Source organism: Phocoena phocoena, chromosome 16 (genome assembly GCF_963924675.1).
Source record: "Phocoena phocoena chromosome 16, mPhoPho1.1, whole genome shotgun sequence".
Taxonomy (NCBI): Eukaryota; Metazoa; Chordata; class Mammalia; order Artiodactyla; family Phocoenidae; genus Phocoena; species Phocoena phocoena.
The window spans coordinates 59423842-59449940 of record NC_089234.1 but is presented as its reverse complement, the minus strand read 5'-3'; the positions used below and the strand labels follow the sequence as shown (position 1 = coordinate 59449940).

The following is a 26099-nucleotide window of genomic DNA, read 5'->3' as shown; positions in this document are numbered from 1 at the left end:
AAGGACCATTATGTTGCATCAAAACGCAAGCTAAACTGAGGCAATTCACCAAATGAGAAATCAGTGCAAGCTTCTGGAATGTAACAAAACCAGCAAAATCATCACCTTCTCAACAACCTACCACATCCCCAGGCCTAGGCCTTGCTTCCATATCCTTTTCTTTGACTGTTTTATCTTCTTTCAGGTTCTTAGAAATAACTGGTTTGGACACTGGAGAATTAATTCCTCCTATTTTATTATTCTGAATCAAATTATGGCCAGTATCCCGGAACAAGCTAAATAAACACTTGGTCTGAAAAGAAAGAAACAAAAAAATGTAATGACTCACAGGCAAATGAAACAAACTCAGTAGAAACCCACATTATTCACTAATATCATTTAGTTTTCTAGACAACTTCAATATGGTACAATCAGAGATGGATAGGAGAAGCAAAAAACAATTGCCTTGCCATACTTGTTGAACAGGTGAAACCATCACAGAAACACAGCTGCCTACCCTGTTTTTTAAATTAATAAGAGAACTTTCAACCTGGCTTGATTTGGTGTCTCATAACTTATTACCAGAAAGCTTTTAAACTTTGACACATAATTTCAGATTAACTTTAAGTGGTTGAATTTATTTCTGTACAGGAAATATCATCTGTCTAAATACTACTGGCCTATCAATTATAATTTGAAGAATAGTACAAGTTTAAAGTAAAAATTTGTATGGGAAAATTCAAACTATAGATAAATAACTGGAAAAGAATCTTAAAATAATTTTTAAATTAAACAACATGGATGAATCTAAATGTAATTTATGCTAAGTGAAAGAAACAAGACCAAAAAAAAAAAAATGAAAGAGGGGAGGAGTGGACAGAGGTGGGAGAGAAGGTTAACAGATGAGGATAATGGATATTTTCATTATCTTGATTGTGGTGATAGTTTCACAGATGCAAACCCGCGTCAAAAGTTTTAAATTGTACACTGTACATATATGCAATTTATTGTATGTCAGTTATACCTCAATAAACCTAAAAGACAGCCCAACAATATTAAAGAAAAATTATAAATAGTAAATATCACTCACAATCTTACCACCTCTACAGTAATTGCTGTATTTCATATATTCTAAGATGCAAACTTTTTCAAATTTTAACATCTCTGGAAGAGAGAACTTTACATGTAAGTGGTATTATACAATATGTAGTCATTTGTGTCTCCCTTTCATTCAGCGTGTTTTTGAGGTTCATCCATATTATAGCATGTATCAGTAATCATCCATATTATAGCATGTATCAGTAGTTCACTTTTTTTCTTAATAAATTTATTCACAAAATATAGTGAGACTGTAGAGGGTCTGGGGGCTGTACACGGGCAGGGGCTTGGGGAGCTCTGTATATGGGGCTGGGAGACAAGGGAGCCTCCAGGTGGAAGGGTATTTTTTAATAAAAAAAATAATGGGAGGTACAACCACCCCCTCCCCCCTCCCTGATTAAAAAGACACAAAAATAGACGTCTCTGAGGTAAATGGGGAGCCTGAGGGCTTAAGGGTGTTGAAAGGGTACTTCGTGTTTTCTGCCGACACCGGTCACACACTGGAGCATTCTCCGATCCGAGCTCTTCTTCCCTGGTGAAAAGGCTGAAGCTATCCCGCAGAGACACCTTGCCCCCAGCAAATCCTTTCTTGGGGATGGGCAGGAACAGGTCACAAAAAACCTCGGAGGTCGTGGACCGATACCCACAGGCCTGGCACTTGAGACAACTTTTCAACTGGCCCACAAACAAGTCCACAACCTTGCTGTCCTCTCGCTCGAGGTAAGCTTCCCATTAGGTTGGCTCGGCTGTCACCGCTTAACTCAGGTTCTAGCAGAGCCCCTCCGCAGCAGGGTGGGTAGGGAGTTGGACTATTGGCCAGAACTGGTGGAGCCCGGCGACCTCGTCAGTTGACTTCGAAGTGTAGCAGCTCCATGAGGAGCTTCAGAAACTCTTGGGCATCTTGCTGGCTGTATCCAGAGAAGGAGGGAACATATTTCTGGAAGACACCTCGGAATCGAGTAGGATTCACAGCTTCGCAGGAGTCAGGGTGCCACAGGGCACCAATCACATCAGCAAAGCCTTCAGAGTTCACTTTTTTTTTTTTTTTTTTCCTACAGTACACGGGCCTCTCACTGTTGTGGCCTCTCCCGTTGCGGAGCACAGGCTCCGGACGCGCAGGCTCAGCGGCCATGGTTCACGGGCCCAGCCGCTCCGCGGCATGTGGGATCTTCCCGGACCGGGGCACGAACCCGTGTCCCCTGCATCGGCAGGCAGACTGTCAACCACTGCGCCACCAGGGAAGCCCAGTTCACTCTTTTTTAAAAACAGCTTTACTGAGATAAAATTAACATTCCATACAATTCACCCGTTTAAAGTGTAGTCAAAATTCAGTGATTTTGGGGAAAAAAAATCTGATTTACAGGCCTAAGCAGCACCTTCCTGAGGATGTTTTTCTGCTTGGTTGAAACACAATGAAATATTTACAATTTTGGATATTCTCTGTTTAGGCTAGGAGTACTATAGACTGCTAGCCCATGAAGATTAAAATGGAATTCACTGGGCAATATCTAACCAAGTATCAGAATAGAACAGGCCACGAACAAGGGTGAAAGCAGGTTCTGTTTCAGCAGCAAGTCCAACAGAGACAAGGAAGTAAATTATTCCAGTTTTGCTCCAGGAAAAAAAAGAAATTCAATGATTTTGGCATATTACATTAATTGTAGTTCATTCCTTTTTTACTGCCAAATAGTATTCCCTAATATAGCTATGCCACAATTTGTTTATTGATTCACCAGTTGTGGGCATTTGGACTGTTGTGAGTTTTTAGCTATTATGAATAATGCTGCTATGAACATTCATGTACATGTCTTCGTGTAAATGCAGGTTTTCAGTTCTCTTGGGTAGGTTCCTAGGAATGATTTTCTGGATTGTATGATAAGTTTATGTTTAACACAGATTTTCTATATAGTTGTTCTGCCAAGTACTGAGAGTGGAATATTGAAATTTCTAAATGTTACTGTCAAATTGTCTATTACCCCTTTCAATTCTGTTGGGTTTGGCTTCATGTATTATGAGGTTTTGTTGTGTGTATTCACTTATAATTTACACATTATATATAATAATTTATAATTTATAAATCCTATCTTTCTGATTGACCCTTTAATTATTATGACATGCCACTCTATGTCTTTAGTAATATTACTCATCTTGAAGTCTATTTTGTCTGATATAAATATAGCCACTCAGCTCCATTATGTTTTCTATTTGCATAGTATACCTTTTCCATCCTTTTACTTCAACTTATGTGTGTCTGAACCAAAATGTATTTGTTATAGACAGCATATCATTGAATCTTGATTTTTTTTAATTGAAGTATTAGTTGAATTACCATGTTGTGTCAGGTTCAGGTGTACAGAAAAGTGACTCAGTTATATATGTCTTTCAGATTATTTTCTATTACAGGTTATTACAAGATATTGAAAACAATTCCCTGTGTTCTGAAGTAAATCCTTGTTGCTCATCTATTTTATGTATAGTAGTTCATGTCAGTTAATCCCATACTCCTAATTTATCCCTCCCCCCACTTTCTTTCCCCTTTGGTAACCGTAAGTTATTTTCTATGTCTGTGAGTCTGTTTCTGTTTTGTATATAGATTCATTTGTATTATTTTTTAGATTCTACATAAGTGATATAATATTTATCTTTCTCAAATCTTGATTTTTTTAAAATCCAGTCTCATAATCTCTTTCATTGGGGTGCTTAGACTACTCACATATAATGTTATTGTTGAAATATTTACATTTATATTTGACATTTTGCTATTTCTTTTCTATTTATCTTTTCTTTTTTGTTCCTCTCTTCCTTAAGTGCCTTCTTTTAATGTTAAATATATATATACTTGAGTATATGCATATGGTATATGTACACAAACACAAACACACACATACACACACGCTTTTCTTAGTGGTTGCTTTAGAGATTACAATATGCATCTGAACTAATCACAATCTATTTCACATTGAGACTAATTTAATTCTGATAAAATATATATACTTTACTGTGCTATAGCTCCATTCTATCCTCTTTCCTTTATGCTACTATTATCATATAAATTACATCTATGTATGTTACAAACCCAATAATAAAACTAATGCTTTATATAATCACATCTTTCAAAGAAATTAAGAGCAAAAATGAGAAAAACATATATTTCTAAAATCTTTTATACTTACATTTAACCATTTCTAGTGTTCATTTCTTCTTGTGGGTTCAATTTATCATTTGGTTTATATTCTTTCAAGCTGAAGGACATACTTTAGTAACCCTGGCAAGACAGGTTTATTAGCAACAGATTCTTTCAATACTTGTTTATCCATGGATGTGTTTATTTCACCTTCATTTTTGGTTGATAGCGTTTTCATTCAACACTTTGAATCTGTGTTTCCATTGCCTTCAGGATTCCATTGTTTCAGATGAAAAATCAACTGTTAACCATGTTGGTGCTCCCCTGTAAGTGATGAATCATTTTTCTCCTGTTGAATTCACAATTTTCTTTTTCTTTCAATAGTTCACTGTAATGTGTATACTATAGACCTCCATATGCTTTTCCTACCTGAAATTCTCTGAACTTCTTAGGCATGTAGATTAATGTTTTTATCAAACAGGGGACATTTTCAGACATTATTTTTATATACATAACTTCTGCCTCTTTCTCTCTCTTTTCTCCTAGGACTCTCATTACAATATGTTGGTTGCTCTCCACCAAGATCTCCATTTCAACCAACGACATTGTCAGCCATGGGTCCTTCACCCACTGCTCCAAATTTTGTGAGCCCTCTCTGTGGCAGCAAAGTTGCTGGCCCTCACAGCCCATCCTGCCCTAGAAGAACCACCTCACTGATTAAGCTAAATTAGAGAAGAGGTAGGGGGAGGTGGTTTAGGAGCAGATCTAGGCAAGAATGCCTCAAACTCCATTGTTTTTCATGCATGAATACTTCTCAGTTTGTTGATGCCTTTGGTCAATTTCCAGAGCACTGAAATGGCATTTTGTCAATTTGTCCAGCTTTACAGTTGCTTTTAGGGGGAGAAAATTTGACAACCTCCTCACTCAGACATACCCAGAAATGTTTCCTCCCCAGTATTTTTCATATATTTAAAAAATTATGATTACATATTTTTAAGAAGTTGTGATCATAGTGGATGTAGTTTTATATCCTTTTTCATTTAACAGACTATCACATGTATCGTCTGTTTTTAAAGTTTTCGTGAGAATAATTTTTAATATATGCACAATATTCTCCTTCATGTGGGTATAATAAAAGTAACAGGCAAAAATGTTTGTGTGTCAACTATATCCCTAGTGCTTTACATATTTTATCTCATTTAATATGTAAAACAATTCTAGGAAACAAGCAGTGTCTCCATTTTACTGATGAATAAAGTTAAGAGAAATTTAGTCACTTGCCCAAAGTCAGTAAATGGCAGCCTGTCTGGCAGTTCCAGAATTCAGTCTAGAAACTGCCTGACATCAAAGCCTATAACCTTTCAATTAATATATTGTTTCCCTCAGATTCACCAAAAATATCTTGATATGACTGATACAATAAAGTGCTTTATATTTTAGAAATAGTAGCCATCTTCTGATATGTATTCAAATATTTTTCCCAATTTTTTAGTTATATTATAATTTTGTTAATGATGGTTTCTTCTATGTATAGGAGATTTTTATTTTTTAGCAATCTAAATCTTTTATATCTTTCATTTGCTTTCAAGCACAGGAAGTCTTCCCTTAATTCATATCTTTAATTAATAGACACTTCTATTTTTATAGACTTCACATTTAACTTATTTTAATAAACTCACCTGGAATTTATCATGATCTATGCTATATGTAAAATTTTTGCTTTCTTTTTTTCATTTAACTATCTACAAAACATTAATGATTATCTTTTTAATGGATGCATATTCCACCATTTTTATTTACAATAATTTATTAATCCTTTCTCTATTATTAGACATTTAATCTTAATTTTAGTCTTGCTATTATTGATCCCCAAACATTTTCATGAATAGGAGGGTTTTGATCCTATTAAATGATTTATTTCAGACAAATCCCTAAAAGTTTGATTTCTGATTCAAAGGATACTTATATAGAGTTTATTACTCAGTTGGTTTTCAAATAGCTGATGGATCTTTCATGACTCTGTTATTGAGAAATACTTGTCCTAATAATGATAAAATAGTAATACGTTTTTGTTGTTATTACTGTTGTGTTTTACAAAGCCTCACTTTCTCCTAAGAAGAAACATGATAAAGTTGATTTTTCGTTTAAATAAATAAATAAATAATGTGTATTTTAACATTTTAACATCTGAAAATTGCAAGAACTATATTATAGCTCATTAATCAGTACATATATTTAAGTTTTTGCATACTTAACACACAATACTTCATTATTTGGAAGATTTGCTTTCCAACTTTATTGAGGTAAAGTTGAAATACAGGCTTACTCTGGAGTTATTACAAGTTTGGTTCCAGACCACCTCAATAAAGCAAATAACTGCAATAAAGCAAATAATGGTTATCTTGGTTTCCCAGTACACATAAAAGTTATGCTTACACTATACTGTAATCTATTAAGTGTACAATAGCAGTGTCTTACAAAACAATGTACAGGGACTTCCCTGGTGGCACGGTGGTTAAGAATCCACCTGCCAATGCAGGGGACATGGGCTTGAGCCCTGGCCCAGGAAGATCCCACATGCCATGAACAACTAAGCCCATGTACCACAACTACTGAGGCTGTGCTCTAGAGCCTGCGAGCCACAACTATTGAGCCCGCGTGCCACAACTACTGAAGCCCACGCGCCTAGAGCCTGTGCTCCGCAACAAGAGAAGTCACCGCCGCAACGAACAGTAGTCCCCGCTCGCCACAACTAGAGAAAGCCGGCACACAGCAGCGAAGACTCAGTGCAGCCAAAAATTAAAAAAAAAAAGTAAAGATCTTGATTTAAAAATACTTTATTGCTAAAAAAGGCCAAAATGATTACACTAGTGACAACACAGATCCCAGATCACAATAACAAATATAACAATAATGATAATGTTTGAAATATTGTGAGTATTAACAACATGTGACACAGAGACACAAAGTGAGCAGATGCTGTTGGAAAAATATCACCCATAGACTTGCTCATCTCAGGGTTGCCGCAAACCTTCAATTTGTAAAAAAAAAATGCAATATCTGTGAAGAGTAATAAAGCAAAGGGCAATAAAATGAGGTATGCCTGTATAATAAATTACATATTTAAAGTATACAATCTGATAAATTTTGACATGTGTATACACATGGGAAGCCATTACTGCAATTAGAATAACCAGTATTTCCATCATCCTTAAAACTTACCTCATATTTCTTTTGTAGTCCATTCTTCCCTCTATCCCTGTTCCCAAGCAACCACTGATCTGCTTTCTGCCACTACTTTCTGATAATTGTATTTCATTGGCATTATACAGCATGTACTCTCTTTCGTCTGGTTTCTTTCATTTATCATAATGCATTTGAGATCCATCCATGTTGCACGTGTTAATAGCTCATTCCTTTTTATTGCTGAGTAGTATTCCATTGTATGGCTATACCATATAATTTGTTTTTCTGTTCACCTATTGATGGAGATTTGGGTTGTTTCCAGTTTTTGGATTTCATTATCCTAAAGTTTTTAAGGTTCAAGGGCAGAAGACTTCAAGGTTCCATATTTAACATCCCAGTATACCAGCTGGTTCCAAATATCAATTGCAAAGCTATGTGTGCGAAAGATGTAGGTAAACACATACATAAGAATAAGTTAGGATGATACCTTCTCTTCAAATTTTTCTTACCTTTTCATAGACTGTGTTACCTAAGTAAGGGTAAACATGAAAAGCTCCCCGAATCCTCTTCACACCTGGATACAGCAATGGCACCATATTAACATAAGCCACACCATGAAATGAAAGCCGACCTTCATCATCAGTCTAAAGGAATAAAAACAGAGAGCTGTTAGTGCTACAGAGTAATGTAGCTAAAGTATGGAAGTCTGACTTAGCAGTTCAAAGACCTGACTTTAGGACTAGCTGAGCTACTTGATTTGGGTCAGTTACGTATACATTTTGGGTCTCCGCTCATTTATCTATTTATTTATAATTGGGTTTAAAAACACCATGATCTCTGAGATAACGTATACTAACACCATGAATAGTAAAGATAATAGTTGGATCAACACATATGCAAACTAATTACTAATATATATTCAACCAAAATGTCAATTTCACCATGTTGCTTCTTAGGAAAAAGTGAAGCTTTGCAAAAATCAGTAATAACAACAAAAGCTTAAAAGAAAACAGATTGTGGCCTTAGCTTTAGTTCACAGATTCATATGAATGAGAGGGGCCTTACAAATCATCTGCATCAGTGACGACAAATAGGATTTAACTTATGCTTAAATTCTAACCAATTAGTGGAGGTGTTTTAGAATACTGTGTTGAGAAAGATTCTGTGTCCTTATTTGGGTTCAAAAGAAAAGAATGCTTTGATTGATCAGTAATATCTGCCACGGATGAAGGAGGATGACTGACAGTCTGCTGTCATGTATTTGCCAACCTTAATCTCATCTAAATTCTCATTACAAAGATGAAGAACATGTCAGTAAATATATTTTAACATAATTTTTAATGGTTGTATGGTTTGCCATAAGGAAAAAAATCAGTGAAAGAAAGTTCAGTGAAAGAAAAAAATCAGTTTAGTGAAAGAAAACACATTTAATTTCTACAAGGTTAAAAGTAATCTCTTTGAGGGCCTGGTGGTCCAGTGGTTAAGACTTTGCCTCCCAATGCAGGGGGTGAGGGTTCGATCCCTGGTTGGGGAGCTAAGATCCCACATGCCTAGTGGCCAAAAAACCAAAACATAAAAAAAGAAGCAATATTGTAACAAATTCAATAAAGATGTTAAAAATGGTCCACATCAAAAAAAATCTTTTTAAAAAAAAGTAATCTCTTTGATTTAGCTGATTATAACAATAATTAGAAATTAGATTAAAAGCCCTATCTTCATGTGATAACATTATGTTGCTTTAGAAATCTAAGGAATGTTAGCCAATGCATATTATATATTACAAAGATACCAAAACCAGACAAAGATATCACAAGAAAAGAGAATTACAGGCCAATATCCCTGATGAGAATAAATGCCAAAATCCTCAACAAAATATTAGCAAACCGAATTCAACAATACATTAAAAGAATCGTACACCATGATCAAGTGGGATTTATCTCAGGGATGCAAGGATGGGTTAATATCCACAAATCAATCAATGTGATATACCACATTAACAAAACTAAAGAATAACAATAATATGATCACCTCAATAGATGCATAAAAAGCATCTGACAAAATTCAACATCCATTTATGATAAAAACTCTCAACAAACTGGGTATAGAGGGAACATACCTCAACATAATATAGGCCATATATGACAAATCTAAAGCCAACATCATACTCAAAGGTGAAAAGCTGAAAGCATTTCCTCTGAGATTGGGAACAAGGCAAGGATGCCCGCTCTTTTTTTTTTTAACATTTATTTTTATTTATTTGTTGATTTATTTATTTATTTTTGGCTGCATTGAGTCTTCGTTGCTCTGCACGGGCTTTTCTCTAGTTGCAGCGAGTAGGGGCTACTCTTTGTTGCGGTGCGCCAGCTTCTCATTGCAGTGGCTTCTCTTGTTGCAGAGCACGGGCTCTAGGCATGTGGGCTTCAGTAGTTGTGGCACACAGGCTCAGTAGTTGTGGTTAGCAGGCTCTAGAGCACAGGTTCAGGAGTTGTGGCGCACGGGCTTAGTTGCTCCGTGGCATGTGGGAGTTTCCCAGACCAGGGCTCAAACCCGTGTCCCCTGCATTGGCAGATGGATTTTTAACTACTGCATCCCAGGGAAGTCCCAAGGATGCCCACTCTTACCACTTTTATTCAACATAGTATTAGACGTCCTAGCCACAGCAATCAGACAACAAAAAGAAATAAAAGGAAAACTGGAAAGGAGAAAGTAAAACTGTCATTGCAGACAACATGATATTGTATATAGAAAATCCTAAAGACACCATCCAAAAGCTACTAGAAAAAATGAATTCAATAAATTTGCAGGGTACAAAATTAACATACAGAAATAAGTTGCATTTATATATACTAACAACAAATTAGCAGAAAGAGAAATTAAGAAAACATTCCCATTTTAAAATGCATCACTGGGATTTCCCTGGTGGCGCAATGGTTAAGAATCCACCTGCCAATTCAGGGGACATGGGTTCAGTCCCTGGTCCGGGAAGATCCCACATGCCATGGAGCAACTAAGCCCATGTGCCACAACTACAAATCCTGCATAAAGAAACTAAAACATGCCGCAGTGACGATCCCATGTGCTGCAACTAAGACCCGGTGCAGCCTAAATAAATAAATAAATATTTTAAAAAATAATAAATGTTTTTGCACAGTGAAAGAAACTATGATCAAAATGAAAAGGCCACTTACTGAATGGGAAAAAATATTTGCAAACTATATATCTAAAAAGGGGTTAACATCCAAAGAACTCATACAACATCAAAAAACCCAAACAACTTGATTTAAAAACGGGCAGAAGACCTTAATAGACATTTTTCCAAAGAAGGCATACAGATGTCCAACAGACACATGAAAAGATGCCCAACATCACTAACAATCAGGGAAATGCAAATCAAAACCACAATGAAATACCACCTCACACCTGTCAGAATAGCTACCATCAAAAGACAACAGAGAAGCACTGGCGAGGATGTGGAGAAAGGGGAAGACTCATGTACTGTTGGCAAGATTGTAAATTGGTGAGATCCTATGGAAAACACTACAGAGGTTCCACAGAAAATTATAAATAGACCTGCCATATGATCTAGCAATTTCACCTTGGGGCATTTACCCAAAGAAAACAAGAACATGAACTTGAAAAGATATATGCACTCCAATGTTCACTGCAGCATTATTTAAAATAGATATGGAAGCAACCTAGTTGTCCATCAAAAGATAAATGAAGATGTGGTGTGTATATATATATACACAATGGAATATTACTTAGCCATAAAAATTGAAATCTTGCCATTTGTGACAACATGGATAGATCTAGACAGTATCATGTTAAGTGAAATAAGTCAGACAGAGAAAGATAAATACCACGTCATCTCACTTATACAGGGAATCAAAAAAAAAGAATAAAACAAAACAAAAACAGACTCATAGATACAGAGAAAAACGGGTGGTTGCTGGAAGGGGTGGGAGAAACAGATGAAGCAGATTAAGAGGTACAAACCACCATTTACATAACAAATAAGTTACAGAGATATAATATACAGCATAAGGAATGTGGTCAATAATATTGTAATAACTTTGTATGGGGACACTTATCATGGTGAACGCTTCATAATGTTTGCAAGTGTCAAATCATTATGTAGTACACCTGAAACTAATAATATTGTGCAACAACTATATTTCAAGTTTTAAAAAAGACTTTTTGCAGGGGACATTTCTTAGGCTATTTCCCATGGTTTTCTTCTTCAGCATGATAGGAAGCAACTGTTGGCATAGTAAGTGGGATGAACTGGAAACACAGTCATTTGGACAAATGCATTTATTTTTATCATAAACAAACAAAATACGGTAGAGAACTTTTCTAGGCTCATCAAAGCTGTATCTTTTCAGAATAGTAGTACATCTATGAATCCTATTACTCTAATTAGTGGGCTAAACAATTTAAGTAGGTAAGTCTAAAATAAATTTAGAAAGATGTAGTAGGTTGAACCATATTGCCAATATTTAACTACTTTTGATGTATTAAAAGGCTATTTGGGGGCTTCCCTGGTGGTTCAGTGGTTAAGAATCTGCCTGCCAATGCAGGGGACACAGGTTCGAGCCCTGGTCCGGGAAGATCCCACATGCCATGGAGCAACAAAGCCCGTGAGCCACAACCACTGAGCTTGAGCTCTAGAGCCCGCGAGCCACAGCTACTGAGCCCGCGTGCCTAGAGCCCATGCTCTGCAACAAAAGAAGCCACCACAATGAGAAGTCTGTGCACTGCAACAAACAGTAGCCCCCACTTTCCGCAACTAGAGAAAGCCCGCACACAGCAACGAAGACCCAATGCAGCCAAAAATAAATAAATTAAATTAATAAATTTTTAAAAAAAGAAAAGAAAAGCATTTAAAAAAGGCTATTTTTCATGGTTTTACCCATGTTAAAACTATAATAAAGAGCTAGAGGGAAACAGGATATCTGAGAATAAAGCCTAAATAATTGTTAGTGGACAATAGGGAACTAGGGTTACCAGTCATCCTGATTTGCCAGGAACAAGGGAGTTTCCTGGGATATGAGACTTTCAGCACTAAAACCGAGAAACTATTAAGCAAACCAGGATGAGCTGGTCACCCTAGGGAGCAGCCACACAGTTCATATTTTCCTTTGGTATCAGAATTAGAAGCAGAAAAACAGGTTGGGTCTGACCCAGCATTTCTTATATAAATATTTTTAAGTAAACTAATTTACCTTCTCAAATTTAGCAGATTTCCCTTTGGGTACAGTAACCAGAGGAACCCTTGTGATCTCTACAGGCCAAAATCGGCAATCAGCAATTCGCTTCTGAAAACTGCAGATCAAAAATCAGTCCATTAGCATTACATGCAAAATGGGGTTAGTATAATTTAGGTCAAAAGGAAGTATTCCTCTCTTAAAAAGTAATGGAATGCACATATGTAAAAATTCTTATTAGGCGTGTGGGCTTTTAAAACCTTCTCATAGGGCTTCCCTGGTGGCGCAGTGGTTGAGAGTCCGCCTGCCGATGCAGGGGACACGGGTTCATGCCCCGGTCCGGGAAGATCCCATATGCCGCAGAGCGGCTGGGCTCGTGAGCCATGGCCGCTGAGCCTGCGCATCCGGAGCCTGTGCTCCGCAACGGCAGGGGCCATGACGGTGAGAGGCCCGCGTACCGCAAAAACAAAACAAAACAAAAAAACCTTCTCATAGCAATAAAATTCCAAAAATAATTATACTATACTGCTAGCAGAAGCAAATTGTATATTTTTGAGAGCAGTTTGACAACATGAATCAAAAGTCTTTAAAATGTTCATAGCCTTTGACCCACAAATCCCACTTCTAGTGATTTATTCTAAAGAAATAATCAGACAAGTATGCAAACAGTATAAAGTACATTTATTTCTACTGTGAAAATAATCATAGTAAGACTTCCATTGTCAGCTCAAACACATAAAGAGCTTGGAAGCTATCACTCCTGTCGTCACAACAAGAAAAGAGCTGGTCAGGGACTTCCCTGGTGGTCCAGTGGTTAAGAATTCACCTTCCAATGCAGGTGATGAGGGTTCAATCCCTGGTGGAGGAACTAAGATCCCACATGCCACAGGGCAACTAAGCCCATGCACCACAGCTACTGAGCCTGCGCACTCTGGAGCCCTAGCGCCACAACTAGAGAGACTGTGCGCAGCAACTACTGAGCCCGCACACCACAACTAGAGAGAAGCCCACATGCCGCAACAAAGAGCCTGCGTGCCTCAACTAAGACCCAATGCAGCCAAACAAATAAATTAATTAAAAAAATAAAGGCATATGTAAGAAAAAAGCTGGTCAAACTGAAAATCAATGACTTTTCTTAGATCCATCTAAGAATTAAGTTCACTGGGCAAATTGCCACCTGGAAGTTTAGAAAACAGGCAAGTACAGAGAATCACAGCTGAGATCAGCTTACAGGCATCAGAAGCCATTAGAGCCAGTAACTGGTAGAAACACTTTAATGATAATTTTGAAAGATTGTTGGAGGCTGAGCGTGAACTCACCAGAGAGTTAAAAACTCCTGGGTGCCCAGTCTTAGGGGGTCCCCACACGTTCTTGGGTTTTAATCAAGGAGCTCCATCAGACTCTCATTGTGAAAGCAAGAGAATAGCCTTAGGCAGGGAGAAAGGAAAGGTAACCATATTAAAATATGTCCAGAGTATTCTCCATAACAAAGGCCTGCTCTGTAAGGGAAACTACTTAACCAGAGTTTTATCTGACCCAGGGAAAGGGCAATTAGACAACTCCAGTCCTATTTAGCCTTCCTGTCTCACATGAAGAGAGGAAGAAAAAAAGACTATTACACACTTATGAAGTCACAACCTATGGGCTCAAACCCATTAAAATACTGAGATTTAATCACAGGATTATAGAACACTTCCCTTCCCCAACACCTTACCGCCACACATCAACAGGATCCAGTATAATAACAGTGAATTATAACTGAGAATCTGCAAAACACAAACCCTGTTTAGGAAAGAGCTCTTAGCAAACCCAAAGACAACAGGGAAGGAGCAAAAGGACACTGAAGCCTCAAGCATCTACAGCTACAGCAAGTGTTAAACACAGCCTACCTCCTAGCCAGGTTAACATAAAAACTTACAGTAAAAAACCTAATTACCACATTTCTTACTACCCAAAACATAATGTTCAGTTTTCAATAAAAAACTACAAGGAATGGTAAAAGGCAAGAAAAAATACAGTCTGAAGAGACAAGGCTAGCATATGAACTAGACTCAGATATGACACAGATTTTGAAATTACCAGATAGAAAATTTTAAATAACTATGATTAGTATGTTAAGAACTCTAATGGATTAAGCAGACAAAATGCAAGAACAGATGGGTAATATAAGCAAAGAGATGGAAATTCTAAGAAAGAATCAAAAGGAAATGTTAGAAATCAAAAACACTAAAAAAAAGGAACAATTCTTCTGATAGGCTTATCAACAGACTGGACATAGCTGAGGAAAGACTCAGTGATCTTGAAGCCACTGAGCCAATAAAAACTTCCCAAACTGAAATGGAAAGGGGAAAAAAATTTAAAAATCACAACAGAATATCTAAGAACTGTGGGACAATTACAAAAGGTATAACAGGAATACCAGAAGGTGAAGAAAGGGAGAAAGGAACAAAAGAAATATCTTAAGTCATAATGGCTACAAATCTTACCAAATTAATGGCAGATACCACAGATCTAGGAAGCTCAGAGAACACCAAGCACAATAAATACCAAAAAAAAAAATCTACACCTAGGTATATCATATTCAAACTGCAGCAAACCAAAGAGAAAGAGAAAATCTTGGAAGAAGTCAGAGAAAAAAACACCTCATCTATGGAGGAATAAGGATAAGAACTACATTGGGCTTCCTTTCAGAAATCATGCAAGCAAGAAGAGAGTGGTGTAGAAACAAACCACCAACCTAGAATTCTGTATCTAGTAGAATTATCCTTCAAAGGTGAAGGAAAAATACTTTCTTAGTCAAACAAAAATGGAAGGAATTTGTGGCCAGTAGACCTGCCATGCAAGAAATGCTAAAAGTTGGGGACTTCCCTGGTGGCGCAGTGGTTGGAAGTCTGCCTGCCGATGCAGGGGACACGGATTTGAGCCCTGGTCTGGGAAGATCCCATATGCCGCAGAGCAACTAAGCCCGTGCGCCATAACTATTGAGCCACGTGCCACAACTACTGAAGCCCGCATGCCTAGAGCCCGTGCTCCCCAGCAAGAGAAGCCACGACAATGAGAAGCCCACGCACTGCCATGAAGAGTAGCCCCCGCTCGCCGCAACTAGAGAAAGCCTGCACACACAACAAAGACCCAACACAGCCAAAAATGAAAACAAATAAATTTAATTTTTTTAAATGCCTATTAAAAAAAAAAGAAATGCTAAAAGTCTTCAGAGAAAAGGAAATGATGTGGGCCAGAAACGTGGATCTACATAAAGAAAGGAAGAAAATCAGAGAATGAAACAGATTAAAGTAAAATAAATTAAAATTTTTTCTTATTTTCAATTAGTCAAATAGATAACTGTTCAAAGTAATAATAGTAACAATGTATCCTTAATAACATATCAGCAAATCAAATCCAACAATGTACATTAATATTATATACTACTGTCAAATTGGGTATATAGGAACTCTGAAATATCTGATCAATTTTTCTGTAATCCTAAAACTGTTCTAAAAAATAGTCTATTATTTGAAAAAAACAGAGATTTTCATTCAGATTATACATATATTGATAATCCTCTATTTCTCACCTCTCCCTAACCTCCAGGTCACTGTGACAGAGACCGATAGTTACCCACACAAAACTGTGTCATGTTCTGCTTTAGTATATAAATCCTGATCTAGTCTGGGTGACAATGTGTCCAACAAAACCATTATTTCCTAAGCATCTTTTGCATCGAGAGATGGCCAATGAGATGTAAACAGGGGTTGTCAGATTCCAGGAAGGTTCTATAAGAGGGGCTAATACAGCCAGCATGTGTCCTTTTTTAATCCATAAGCACTCCCCTCTTCCAACATTCTGACAGGAATGTGAAAGTGCAGGCTGGAGCTCCAATAGCCATCTTGAACCATGAGACAACCTTATGGATGGAACGTACATGTTAAAGAAGGTAGAGCAAAGAGAAAGATTGAGCCTGGATATCTAATAATACTGTAGAGCCACCACACATACCAGCTCTGAACGAAACAAGAATCCCCCATGGTTAAGCTACCATCACTAGAAGCCTGCTATTAGCAGATGTGGTGGAAGAGAACCTCAGGATCACCTTAACTCAAATATAAATAAACAAAAGTAACATTTCTTCCCACCTACATCTCTGTTGGTTAGACATATTCCCTCCCTCTTCCTACCTGATCACTGCAGGAGGATCAAGGTAGCAGCGACTTTCCAAGTCCCAAGTAATCCTTTTCTTTATGCACTCTGCTTGGTTCCTAAATTCCCTGTCCTATAAATCATAAGACAGAGACTTTTACTCTCTCAGTATGCCATGGTTGTCTCCTGCTCCATCTGTGGGGCATTCTTTTAATGGATTTGGTCACAATACTTTTATTACTACTACTAATACTACTATAAGTATGACTACTACTGAAAATACTACCACCATCTTAAATTTTAGGGTACTTTACTATTAATACAGTATATAAAATAAAATATTATCCTTATATCAATCTAATACTAACTGCCAAATATTCACTCACATAACCTTAATCAGTGATTCTCAACCGTGGATGCATATTAGAATTATCTGGGAGCTGATAAAAAAAATCAAAAACTGGGCATTGGTATTATTTTAAAAGTAAATTCTTATGTAATTGATCTGGGTTAGAGCTTGGCCATGGTTACTATTTTAAAAGCTTTCCAGGTGACTTTGATGAGCAACCAGGGTTGAGAACTAGTTATCTAAATTAAAATGCAATATAAAATCTAAATATCTAAAATAAAATATCTGATCTAAATGAAAACATTAATGTAAGAAGAGCATGAATTTTTAGTAATCACAATGATGAGAAAAGACACTGCACAATGTTTTTAAAATATTGCTAGCCTTATCTCTATTTAAAATATTTAGAATCAGATACTGAAAGTAATTCAACCACTCATTGTAAAATTACTTTATTGAATGTTTCCACTAATGATTATCAGCTCATTCAAAATATATTTGCAAATGTGTTTACAGCATTTTCTATGCTCTTGACAAACATAGGTTGTAGAAAAATGTGAAGTAAGAGTGAAAGAGAAAGAAAGAAAGAAAGAAAAAGAAAGAAAGAAAAAAAGAGGGAGGGAAGGAACAAAAAGAAAATAATTTCAACAACTGAAATGTTCACCAACAGGAGACTGGTTAAGCAAGTTAAAGTATGTCTATACTTTAAAAAAAGTATATCATAAAGCAAGTGTTAGCGCAAGTTCGTGTGCCGAATGCACAGCGAGGCCAAACAAACCAAAACGTTGGAGTTTGGAGCAGAGAAAAAAAGGTTTATTTCAGGGCCATGCAAGGATACGGGTGGCTCATGCCATAAAAACCCAAAGCTTTCTGAAGAGTTTCAGCAAAAATGTTTAAAAGCCTGCTGTGGGGGGGGCAGGGGGGTCGCAAGGTATGTGATCAGCTCATGCACAATTCTCTAATTGGCTGATGGTGAGGGAACAGGGTGGTGTCACAGGGGTTAACATTTTCAGTACTTAGGCTCCAGGAGGCCTGGGCCTATGTGCTCACGGTCATCTTCCATTTGGTAGGGGGTTTTCACATCTGTAAAAACAGCTCAGGAAATGTGCATCAAATATTATTATCTAGGTACTTCAGAGAGGAGCTAAAGCAGAGGATTTGGGGGAAAGGCCTGTCCCCAGAAGGTCCCATAGGGTCCTGCTCTGTTATACAAGTACAAATAAAGAAAGAAAAAGAATGTGGAAGAAATCTCCAAGATACACTATAAAGGGAAAAAAGCAAGTTGCAGAAGTGTGTGAGTATGCCACCATTTGTGAAAAAAAAAAATGACGGAAAGAATACGTGTAGGTATACGTGTGTATGAGTATGTGAAGAAAAAACACATTTTCCCTACTTCCAATATGATTAAGCACTTTATATATACTCAATTAAAAAGAAATAAATAAACATTTCACACTTGAGATAAAGCAAAAATAGCAGAGTCTTCTTGACAGGTTCTAGATCTCAAAACAGCAAGACTTTGAATACTTCCTATAAATCTGGACTCCCTAAAGAAAAACAATTTGATCCCTGATTTTTACTACACTGATGTCTTTGAGCCAGTCTTTCTGAAATCTGACTCCCTTGCATCCTTTTCGAGGAAACTTTACTTTTCTAAATGTTTTTGCTTCTGAGTCTTCTTTTGACTATTTACTTTTGCTTTTATATGCGTAAAACTGTAACCAGAAGGAAACAAAGGTTAACTACCAGGGTGATGATCTGGGAAGGAATTAGGAGGAAGAGACATGGAGGAGGGGGGAGACTTTAACTGCATATCTCTTAATGTTTTATTTTGACCTGTAACTGTATTATAACCTACTCATAAATAAATAAATTTCAAATAAAATAAAGAATAAATATGAATTAAATCAATGATTTTGTTTGTTGGACTTAAGAAGTCAGGAAATATTTTAATCAGAACTTTATAGATAATTGTTTTATTTTGACATACACTTGTTTTATTTTAAGAGGTGATGGATGTATATGAATTACAGTGATTTACAAACTGTAAACATATGTTTTATCATATGTCAGTGCACTGAGATTATCACCAAACCCGCCTAATTCTCTCACCTCAGGACGGTTGAGTTCCCCTTCTTCTTCCTCATAGGGCCCACCAACGATGAAAGCATCAGGAATGTTATTAGCTCCTGGAGCCAGAATGTTGGCGATAGGCCATTTTTTGGGCCGAGGAACAGGTTCTCTTTCCCCTCCAAGCTTCAGAGTTCCATTCTTGAAGAAAATGGGATAGTCTTTCTACAGAAATAAATAGCATGTATCAGGAAATTTTGTGAAAGACTCTGAAGTGGACAAAAAAAGATTACTGAAGTGTCTTTTCAATGGAATGCCAGGTGTTCTCTAACAGATCCTTCTGTGATTATCTGTTTCTAAAGAGGGGCCTGTGTCCTTCATTGTCTTGCTGCTATTTTATAATTCCATAATTTATAGAAAATTGATAATAATGCAAATTATTCTTGTCCATAGATATGAACATGTATTTTGTCCAGTGGAGATATAACTGATTATTGCACTATGGCTGATAAGTTTTGAATTATTAGCAAATATATTTCAAGATTCCTAGTTGCTTGTATACATGGGTCATTTGTTCAGATTCTCCTTTTTCAAAAATATTTCTTTATTTGGCTGGGTTGAGTCTTAGTTGCAGCATGTGGGATCTTCACTGTGGCATGTGGGATCTTTAGTTGTGGCATGAAAACTCTTAGTCGCCACATGTGGGATCTTTAGTTGTGGCATGAAAACTCTTAGTTGCCACATGTGGGATCTACTTTCCTGACCAGGAATAGAACCCGGGTCCCCTGCACTGGGAGCACAGAGTCTTTAGCCACTGGACCACCAGGGAAGTCCCCAGATTCTCCTCTGAACTGGTTTAAACCCTTTATGTCATTTTATATTTATATGAGAGTCATGATGTACCTTTTTAAGACTTATCTTTTAAAAAACAAACAAGTCTGACAAAGGGCTAAAAATATAGGTATTTTCATATCTGTAATTTATCTAAAATATACTTGCAATCGAAAATTGATAAAGTTATAAACAGACAATTTATAGAAAGGGAAATTCAAAAATCCAACATTTAAATAAAAACATGCTAAAAATCATTAATAATAAGTGAAATGCACATTAAAACAATAAGATACTATTTTAAACTGTAGATGGGCAAAGTCAAAGTCTGAAAATATTGTGTTGACAGCATTGTGAAGAGAACAGTATGCTTATACATAGTTGATGGAAGTGTAAATTTGTACAACTATGGAAAGCAATTTTGTAGTCTCTTATAAAAAGTAAAATTGGCATAACCTGTAACTCAACTATTCTAGTTCTTTGGGTTAAGTTTTAAAACTTCTGTGAAGGAGGGGCATTTCTAGAATAGCAGAGTAAGAATCTTTGAAAATCTGCTCCTCAAAAAATACACAAAAAAACCAACGCCAGCAAAAATTGTCAAAATTAAGGATGCCAAGACCACTCAGGGCTTCCCTGGTGGTGCAGTGGTTAAGAATCTGCCTGCCAATGCAGGGGACACAAGTTAGAGCCCTGGTCCGGGAAGATCCCACATGCCGCAGAGCAACTAAGCCCGTGTGCCACAACTACTGAGCCTGCGCTCTAGAGACCGTGAGCCACAACTACTGAGCCCACGTGCCACAACTACTGAGCCCACGCGCCACAATACTGAAGCCTGCACACCTAGAGCCCATGCTCACAACAAGAGAAGCCACTGCAATGAGAAGCTCGCTCACCGCAATGAAGAGTAGCCCCCACTCACCGCAACTAGAGAAAGCCCACGTGCAGCAACAAAGACCCAATGCAGCCAAAAATAAATAAATAAAATAAATAAATTTATTTAAAAAAAAAGACCATTCAATAGGGACAGGACAGTCTTTTCAACAAATGGTGCTAAGCAGGTGCTAGTTATTCACGTGCAAAAGAATGAAGTTGGTTCTTACCTAACACCATATACAAAAATTAACTCAAAATGGATCAAAGGCCTAAACATAAGAGCTAAAACTATAAAACTCTTACACACAAACACAGGGGGAAAAGCCTTGTGACATCAGATTTGGCAATGATTTCTTGGTAACAACAACAAAAGAAAAAATGGACAAGTTGAACTTCATCAGAATTTAAAATTTTGGGGGATCAAAAGACACTAACCAGGGACTTCCCTGGTGGTCCAGTGGCTAAGACTCCATGCTCCCAATGCAGGGGGCCAGGGTTCGATCCCTGGCCAGGGAACTAGATTCCACATGCTGCAACTAAAGATCCCACACGCCACAACTAAAAGATCTCACATGCGGCAACCTAACGAAGAATTTATGTGCCACAACTAAGATGCGGCACGGCCAAATAAATTAATTATTTTAAAAAGACACTAAACTTGGGCTTCCCTGGTGGCACAGTGGTTGAGAGTCTGCCTGCCAATGCAGGGGACACGGGTTCGTGCCCCGGTCCGGGAAGATCCCACATGCCGCGGAGCGGCTGAGCCCGTGAGCCATGGCCGCTGAGCCTGCGCGTCCGGAGCCTGTGCTCCGCACTGGGAGGGGCCACAACTGTGAGGCCCGCGTACCGCAAAAAAAAAAAAAAGAAATACTACATCCAAAAATTGTCAGATTTTAAATGTTTTATATATTTTCCATCATAAATATGTATGTATTGATATAAATTATATGTAGTATATATATATATACAAGTATATAACATGTAAACTATAAATATTAACATGCATGTATAAAACAGAAGTAAACTTTATGTTTTTGAGCCTAAAATAAATCTCAGCCATTAACAGAGCCTGCTTTGAATGAAATCTTAGAAGGTGAGGAAGAGATGACCATATGAGTGTTTAAATCTCTATAAATATCTTGCTGTAAGTCTTTACCTCTCCAGCTGATGGAACTTGCAGACCAACCATGAAGTTCTGCAGCAGCCCCATTGGAATGAAGGATTCAGGCACAGAGTAGGCAGCCTCCAATGTGACCTTCAGGAGATTGCCTCCTGAGATCTGGGCTGCGGTCAATAAGGGCTCTGCCACAAATACTTTAACTTCAAGACTGCACTGCTGTAAAAGAATAAAATTACGCAGACATTTGAAAATGCCAGAGGCCTCCATTTTTCCACATTATCTCATTTGAACCTCACATCATTGCTCAAGGTAAGAAGGTCAGGTTTAATTATTTCCATACAGAGGATTCAAATAGCTTTTTTTAGGTCCCATGAGTTAGAGATAAAGCCAAGAAGAGAACCTTATCCCTAAGCTAGAGCCCTTCCCTTCTCTTCTTCTATAAGATCTAAGGGAAATCAACAGTACATAGACTGGGACACTGGACCAAGGAAGTCAGATTGAGCCCAGATATCTACCTCTTTCCAGCACAAATCACATGGAATGACAGAAGGATATTAAATGATTATCTTTATATCCAATAAAACAATAATGCTACAATAGCCCTGGAAAACAAGAAATGCCATCACTGGACTACACATTTTTAGGAATCATTGAAAGACAGAAAGCAAATTAAATCAGATCTACCAAAAAAACCTAGAAGAAACCAATCACATCCTAAAATAAGAGAAGGAGAGAATCACAGCAGATGTAGGAGTGGATTGTGGCAGCTCGAAGGTCAGAATCAACAAGAATCAGTAAGGGGCCTACATCAACGGTTAAGTAAGGAACTGCATTCAGAATAGTTGGGGCAGTTGGGCCTTACTTGTGCAAAACTGAAGACAGCTGTGGTATCTGCTGAGAGTGAGTGTACTTGCACAAGAGTGGCAAAAGCAGTGCCCCAAGAAGCTACTGATCCCAGGAGGAACTGGGAAACAAAGTCCAGAACACAAACCAGTAACACAGCTTACCAATTCATGCTTCCCCTCCTCCAATGACCAGAGGCAGGCTACCATGCCAGAAAGTGTGTTAGATGTTAGATTCATATACTATTTAATTTAATTCAACAGGTCATAGTTAAAGAGGCATTTCCATGGTTAAGCCTTCCCTGCATCTACCCCTGGGCAAAGTAACAGATACCTACTCTGTGTCCATATGCCCCAACCCACCATTTAATCACACTGGTCATAACCTCTGATGTGTAGATTATGAACTCCTAAAGTAGGAGTCTGCCTTATTCATCTTTGTTTCCCAGAACCTAGCACTATGTGTGCCTGTGAAAAGAAGGTGCCTGATGAATTGGACTCAACTAAATTTAACCTTAAGAGCAGACAGGCTTGACTGAATATCAGGCTGATATGTTAAGAGTTAAAACTCTGATTACCTTAATACCTGATCGAAGAGGTTCCAAGGGCGAGCCTGGCACAGGGTGCAATGGGACCATCGTTTCAAACGAACTCTCTCCTGCGAAAAGAAGGCCAAGTCAAGCCAAAGAAGGAAGGGTTAGGCAGAAATAACTGTGCTCATCTTTCAGTGAATCCCTCAAACTCACTGAGGCTGATTTTTGCACTTCTCTGGAACTAAGTTTTATGAGAAATAAGTTTATTTCTGCTTTTGAGCAAATCACACATCTGACCTTCCAGTAAAGGAAGAAGGTCCACCACAGCTTGACCAAGAATCATGGTCTTCTCCTCTTTCTGTTTCTTTTCCTTTGGTAAAACTTCAGTCATCGTTACTAGAAAAATCAAAACAAAGAAAATGAGAACATGTCTAGCTCACACATCAGATAACCAAGGTGCAACAAACAAAGCATTGTCAGAGAAATTCAAGTTAAGAGAAATGAACTTGAAACTCGAGAAGGCACCATTATTAGTGACTTCCAGTGGAAGATACTGGACCTCCTCAGTGACTTATTAATCTTTTTGCATGCAAATTATTTTTAAAAAGGATTTTTACATCATAATCATGTACACACATATGTATAAATTTACTGATACATATGATTATAACAAAGTTTCATGTAATATTCATCCTTAGCTCAAAATCCTTAGGTATTTTCTATTCTATTTCATGTATAAGAAATTACTGGTCATGACTCCCTCAATCAATTTTAGGAAAGACTAAAAATCATCATCTGGGACTTCCCTGGTGGCCCAGTGGTTAAGAATCCGCATGCCAATGCAGGGGACACGGGTTCGAGCTCTGGTCCAGGAAGATCCCATATGCCGCAGAGCAACTAAGCCCATGTGCCACAACCACTGAGCCTGCACTCTAGAGCCTGTGAGCCACAACTACTGAGCCCGCATGACACAACTACCGAAGCCTGAGCATCTAGAGCCTGTACTCTCCAACAAGAGAAGCCACCACAACACGAAGCCCGTGCACCACAACTAAGAGTAGCGCCCGCTCATCACAACTAGAGAAAGCCCACGTGCAGCAATGAAGACTTAGTGCAGCCAAAAATAAATAAATAAATAAATTTTAAAAATAAAATAAAGAAGGAACCTGAAAGTCCGTTTTTCCTTTTTTAAAAAAATATTTATTTATTTATTTATTTGGATGCATTGGGTCTTCGTTGCAGCACGCAATATCTTCATTGTGGCGTGGGGGCTTCTCTCTAGCTGTGGCACGTGGTCTCTAGAGTGTGACTCAGTTGTTGCAGCACACGGGTTTAGCTGCCCCGTGGCATGTGGGATCTTAGTTCCCGACCAGGGATTGAACCCATGTCCCCTGCATTGGAAGGATTCTTAACCACTGGACCACCAGGGAAGTCCCCAGTCCCTATGTTTATTTGTTTTAATTCCATGATTTCTTATGGTACATACTTACATGGTTTAACTTTGTACACATTTTTATCCACCTAGAATTTATTTTGGTGTAATTCTGAGATATTAGTTACATCTTTTTCCAGAGAGCTACCCAGGTGTCCTTACACCATTGATTACATAGACCATCTTTTTCCCTACTGATGTGAAATGTCATCTTAATCAGATGCTAACTTACCAGAAGTACTGGTGACAATCTCTGGACCTGCTAGTCTGTCCTAAAAACTGTAAGTCTCTGCATGCACAAACACCTCATTGTTTTATTATGGTCTTACACTATGTTTTACTCTCATGTAGGATTAATAATCCCTCATTAACTTTTTCAGAAATTCCTGATTATTCTTACTTTAAAAACTTTTTTCTGGGCACTTCCCTGGTGGTGCAGTGGTTAAGAATCCTCCTGCCAGTGCAGGGGACATGGATTCAATCCCTGGTCCGGGAAGATACCACATGCCACAGAGCAACTAAGCCCGTGTGCCACAACTACTGAGCCTGCGCTCTAGAGCCTGTGTGCCACAACTACTGAAACCCGTTTGCCTAGAGCCCGTGCCCCGCAACAAGAGAAGCCACTGCAATGAGAAGGACGCGCACCTCAGCAAAGAGTAGCCCCCGCTAGCAGTAACTAGAGAAAGCCCATGTGCAGCAATGAGAACCCAATGCAGCCAAAAATAAATAAATAAAATATAAATTTAAAAAAAAACTTTTTTCTGTAAGCATTCTATAATTAAAAAAAATAATTTTGGCAGATTTATAGAGATCATGTTAAACTTACAGGTAAACTGAGGGAGAATGACATCTTTGTTATGTTGAGCATTCCTGTTTAATATGGTATGCCTTTCCTTTTGTTCCACCTCATACCTCTCAACAGCATTTTCTTTGAATCAGGATCCAAATAAGGTCCACACATTGTGATTAGCTGGTGTCTCTTAAGTCTCCTTCACTCTATTGATGTGTCTTCCATTTCTTTAGGTTTTCTAAATTGTCCATTTTATCAAAGTTTTCATGAGTAATGGCAGAATATTCTTTTTTATGTCTTTTAAAAATTGTTTTAAAATACACATTACATAAAGTTGATCATCCTAATCATTTTTAAGTATCAGTCCAGTGGTACTAAGTATATTCACATTTTTGTGCCACCATCACAGCTATCCATCTCCATAACTCTTTTCACCTTCTAAAATAGAAACTTTATACCTGTTCAACAATAACTCCCCATTTTCCCCTCCCCCTGGAAATCACCAGGATACTTTCTATCCCTATGCAT

The 26099-nt window shown here is 37.7% G+C and overlaps 1 protein-coding gene across 2 annotated transcripts in view; it reads right to left on the bottom strand.

Moving 5' to 3' along the window:
* Positions 1-26099, bottom strand: part of CFAP70 (cilia and flagella associated protein 70) — an 85090-nt gene that overhangs the window by 44531 nt on the left and 14460 nt on the right. The window contains exons 3-10 of one of the 2 annotated variants that reach the window (XM_065894357.1): positions 23647-23745; positions 23395-23474; positions 22011-22190; positions 19193-19375; positions 16770-16864; positions 12613-12712; positions 7897-8031; positions 122-292 (exon numbers count right to left, since the gene is read on the bottom strand). In XM_065894357.1, coding sequence (XP_065750429.1) covers positions 122-292; positions 7897-8031; positions 12613-12712; positions 16770-16864; positions 19193-19375; positions 22011-22190; positions 23395-23474; positions 23647-23745 — 1043 coding nt within the window. Of the gene's footprint in view, positions 1-121; positions 293-7896; positions 8032-12612; positions 12713-16769; positions 16865-19192; positions 19376-22010; positions 22191-23394; positions 23475-23640; positions 23746-26099 lie in introns of both variants that reach the window. The other variant, XM_065894358.1, reaches the window with a different exon arrangement.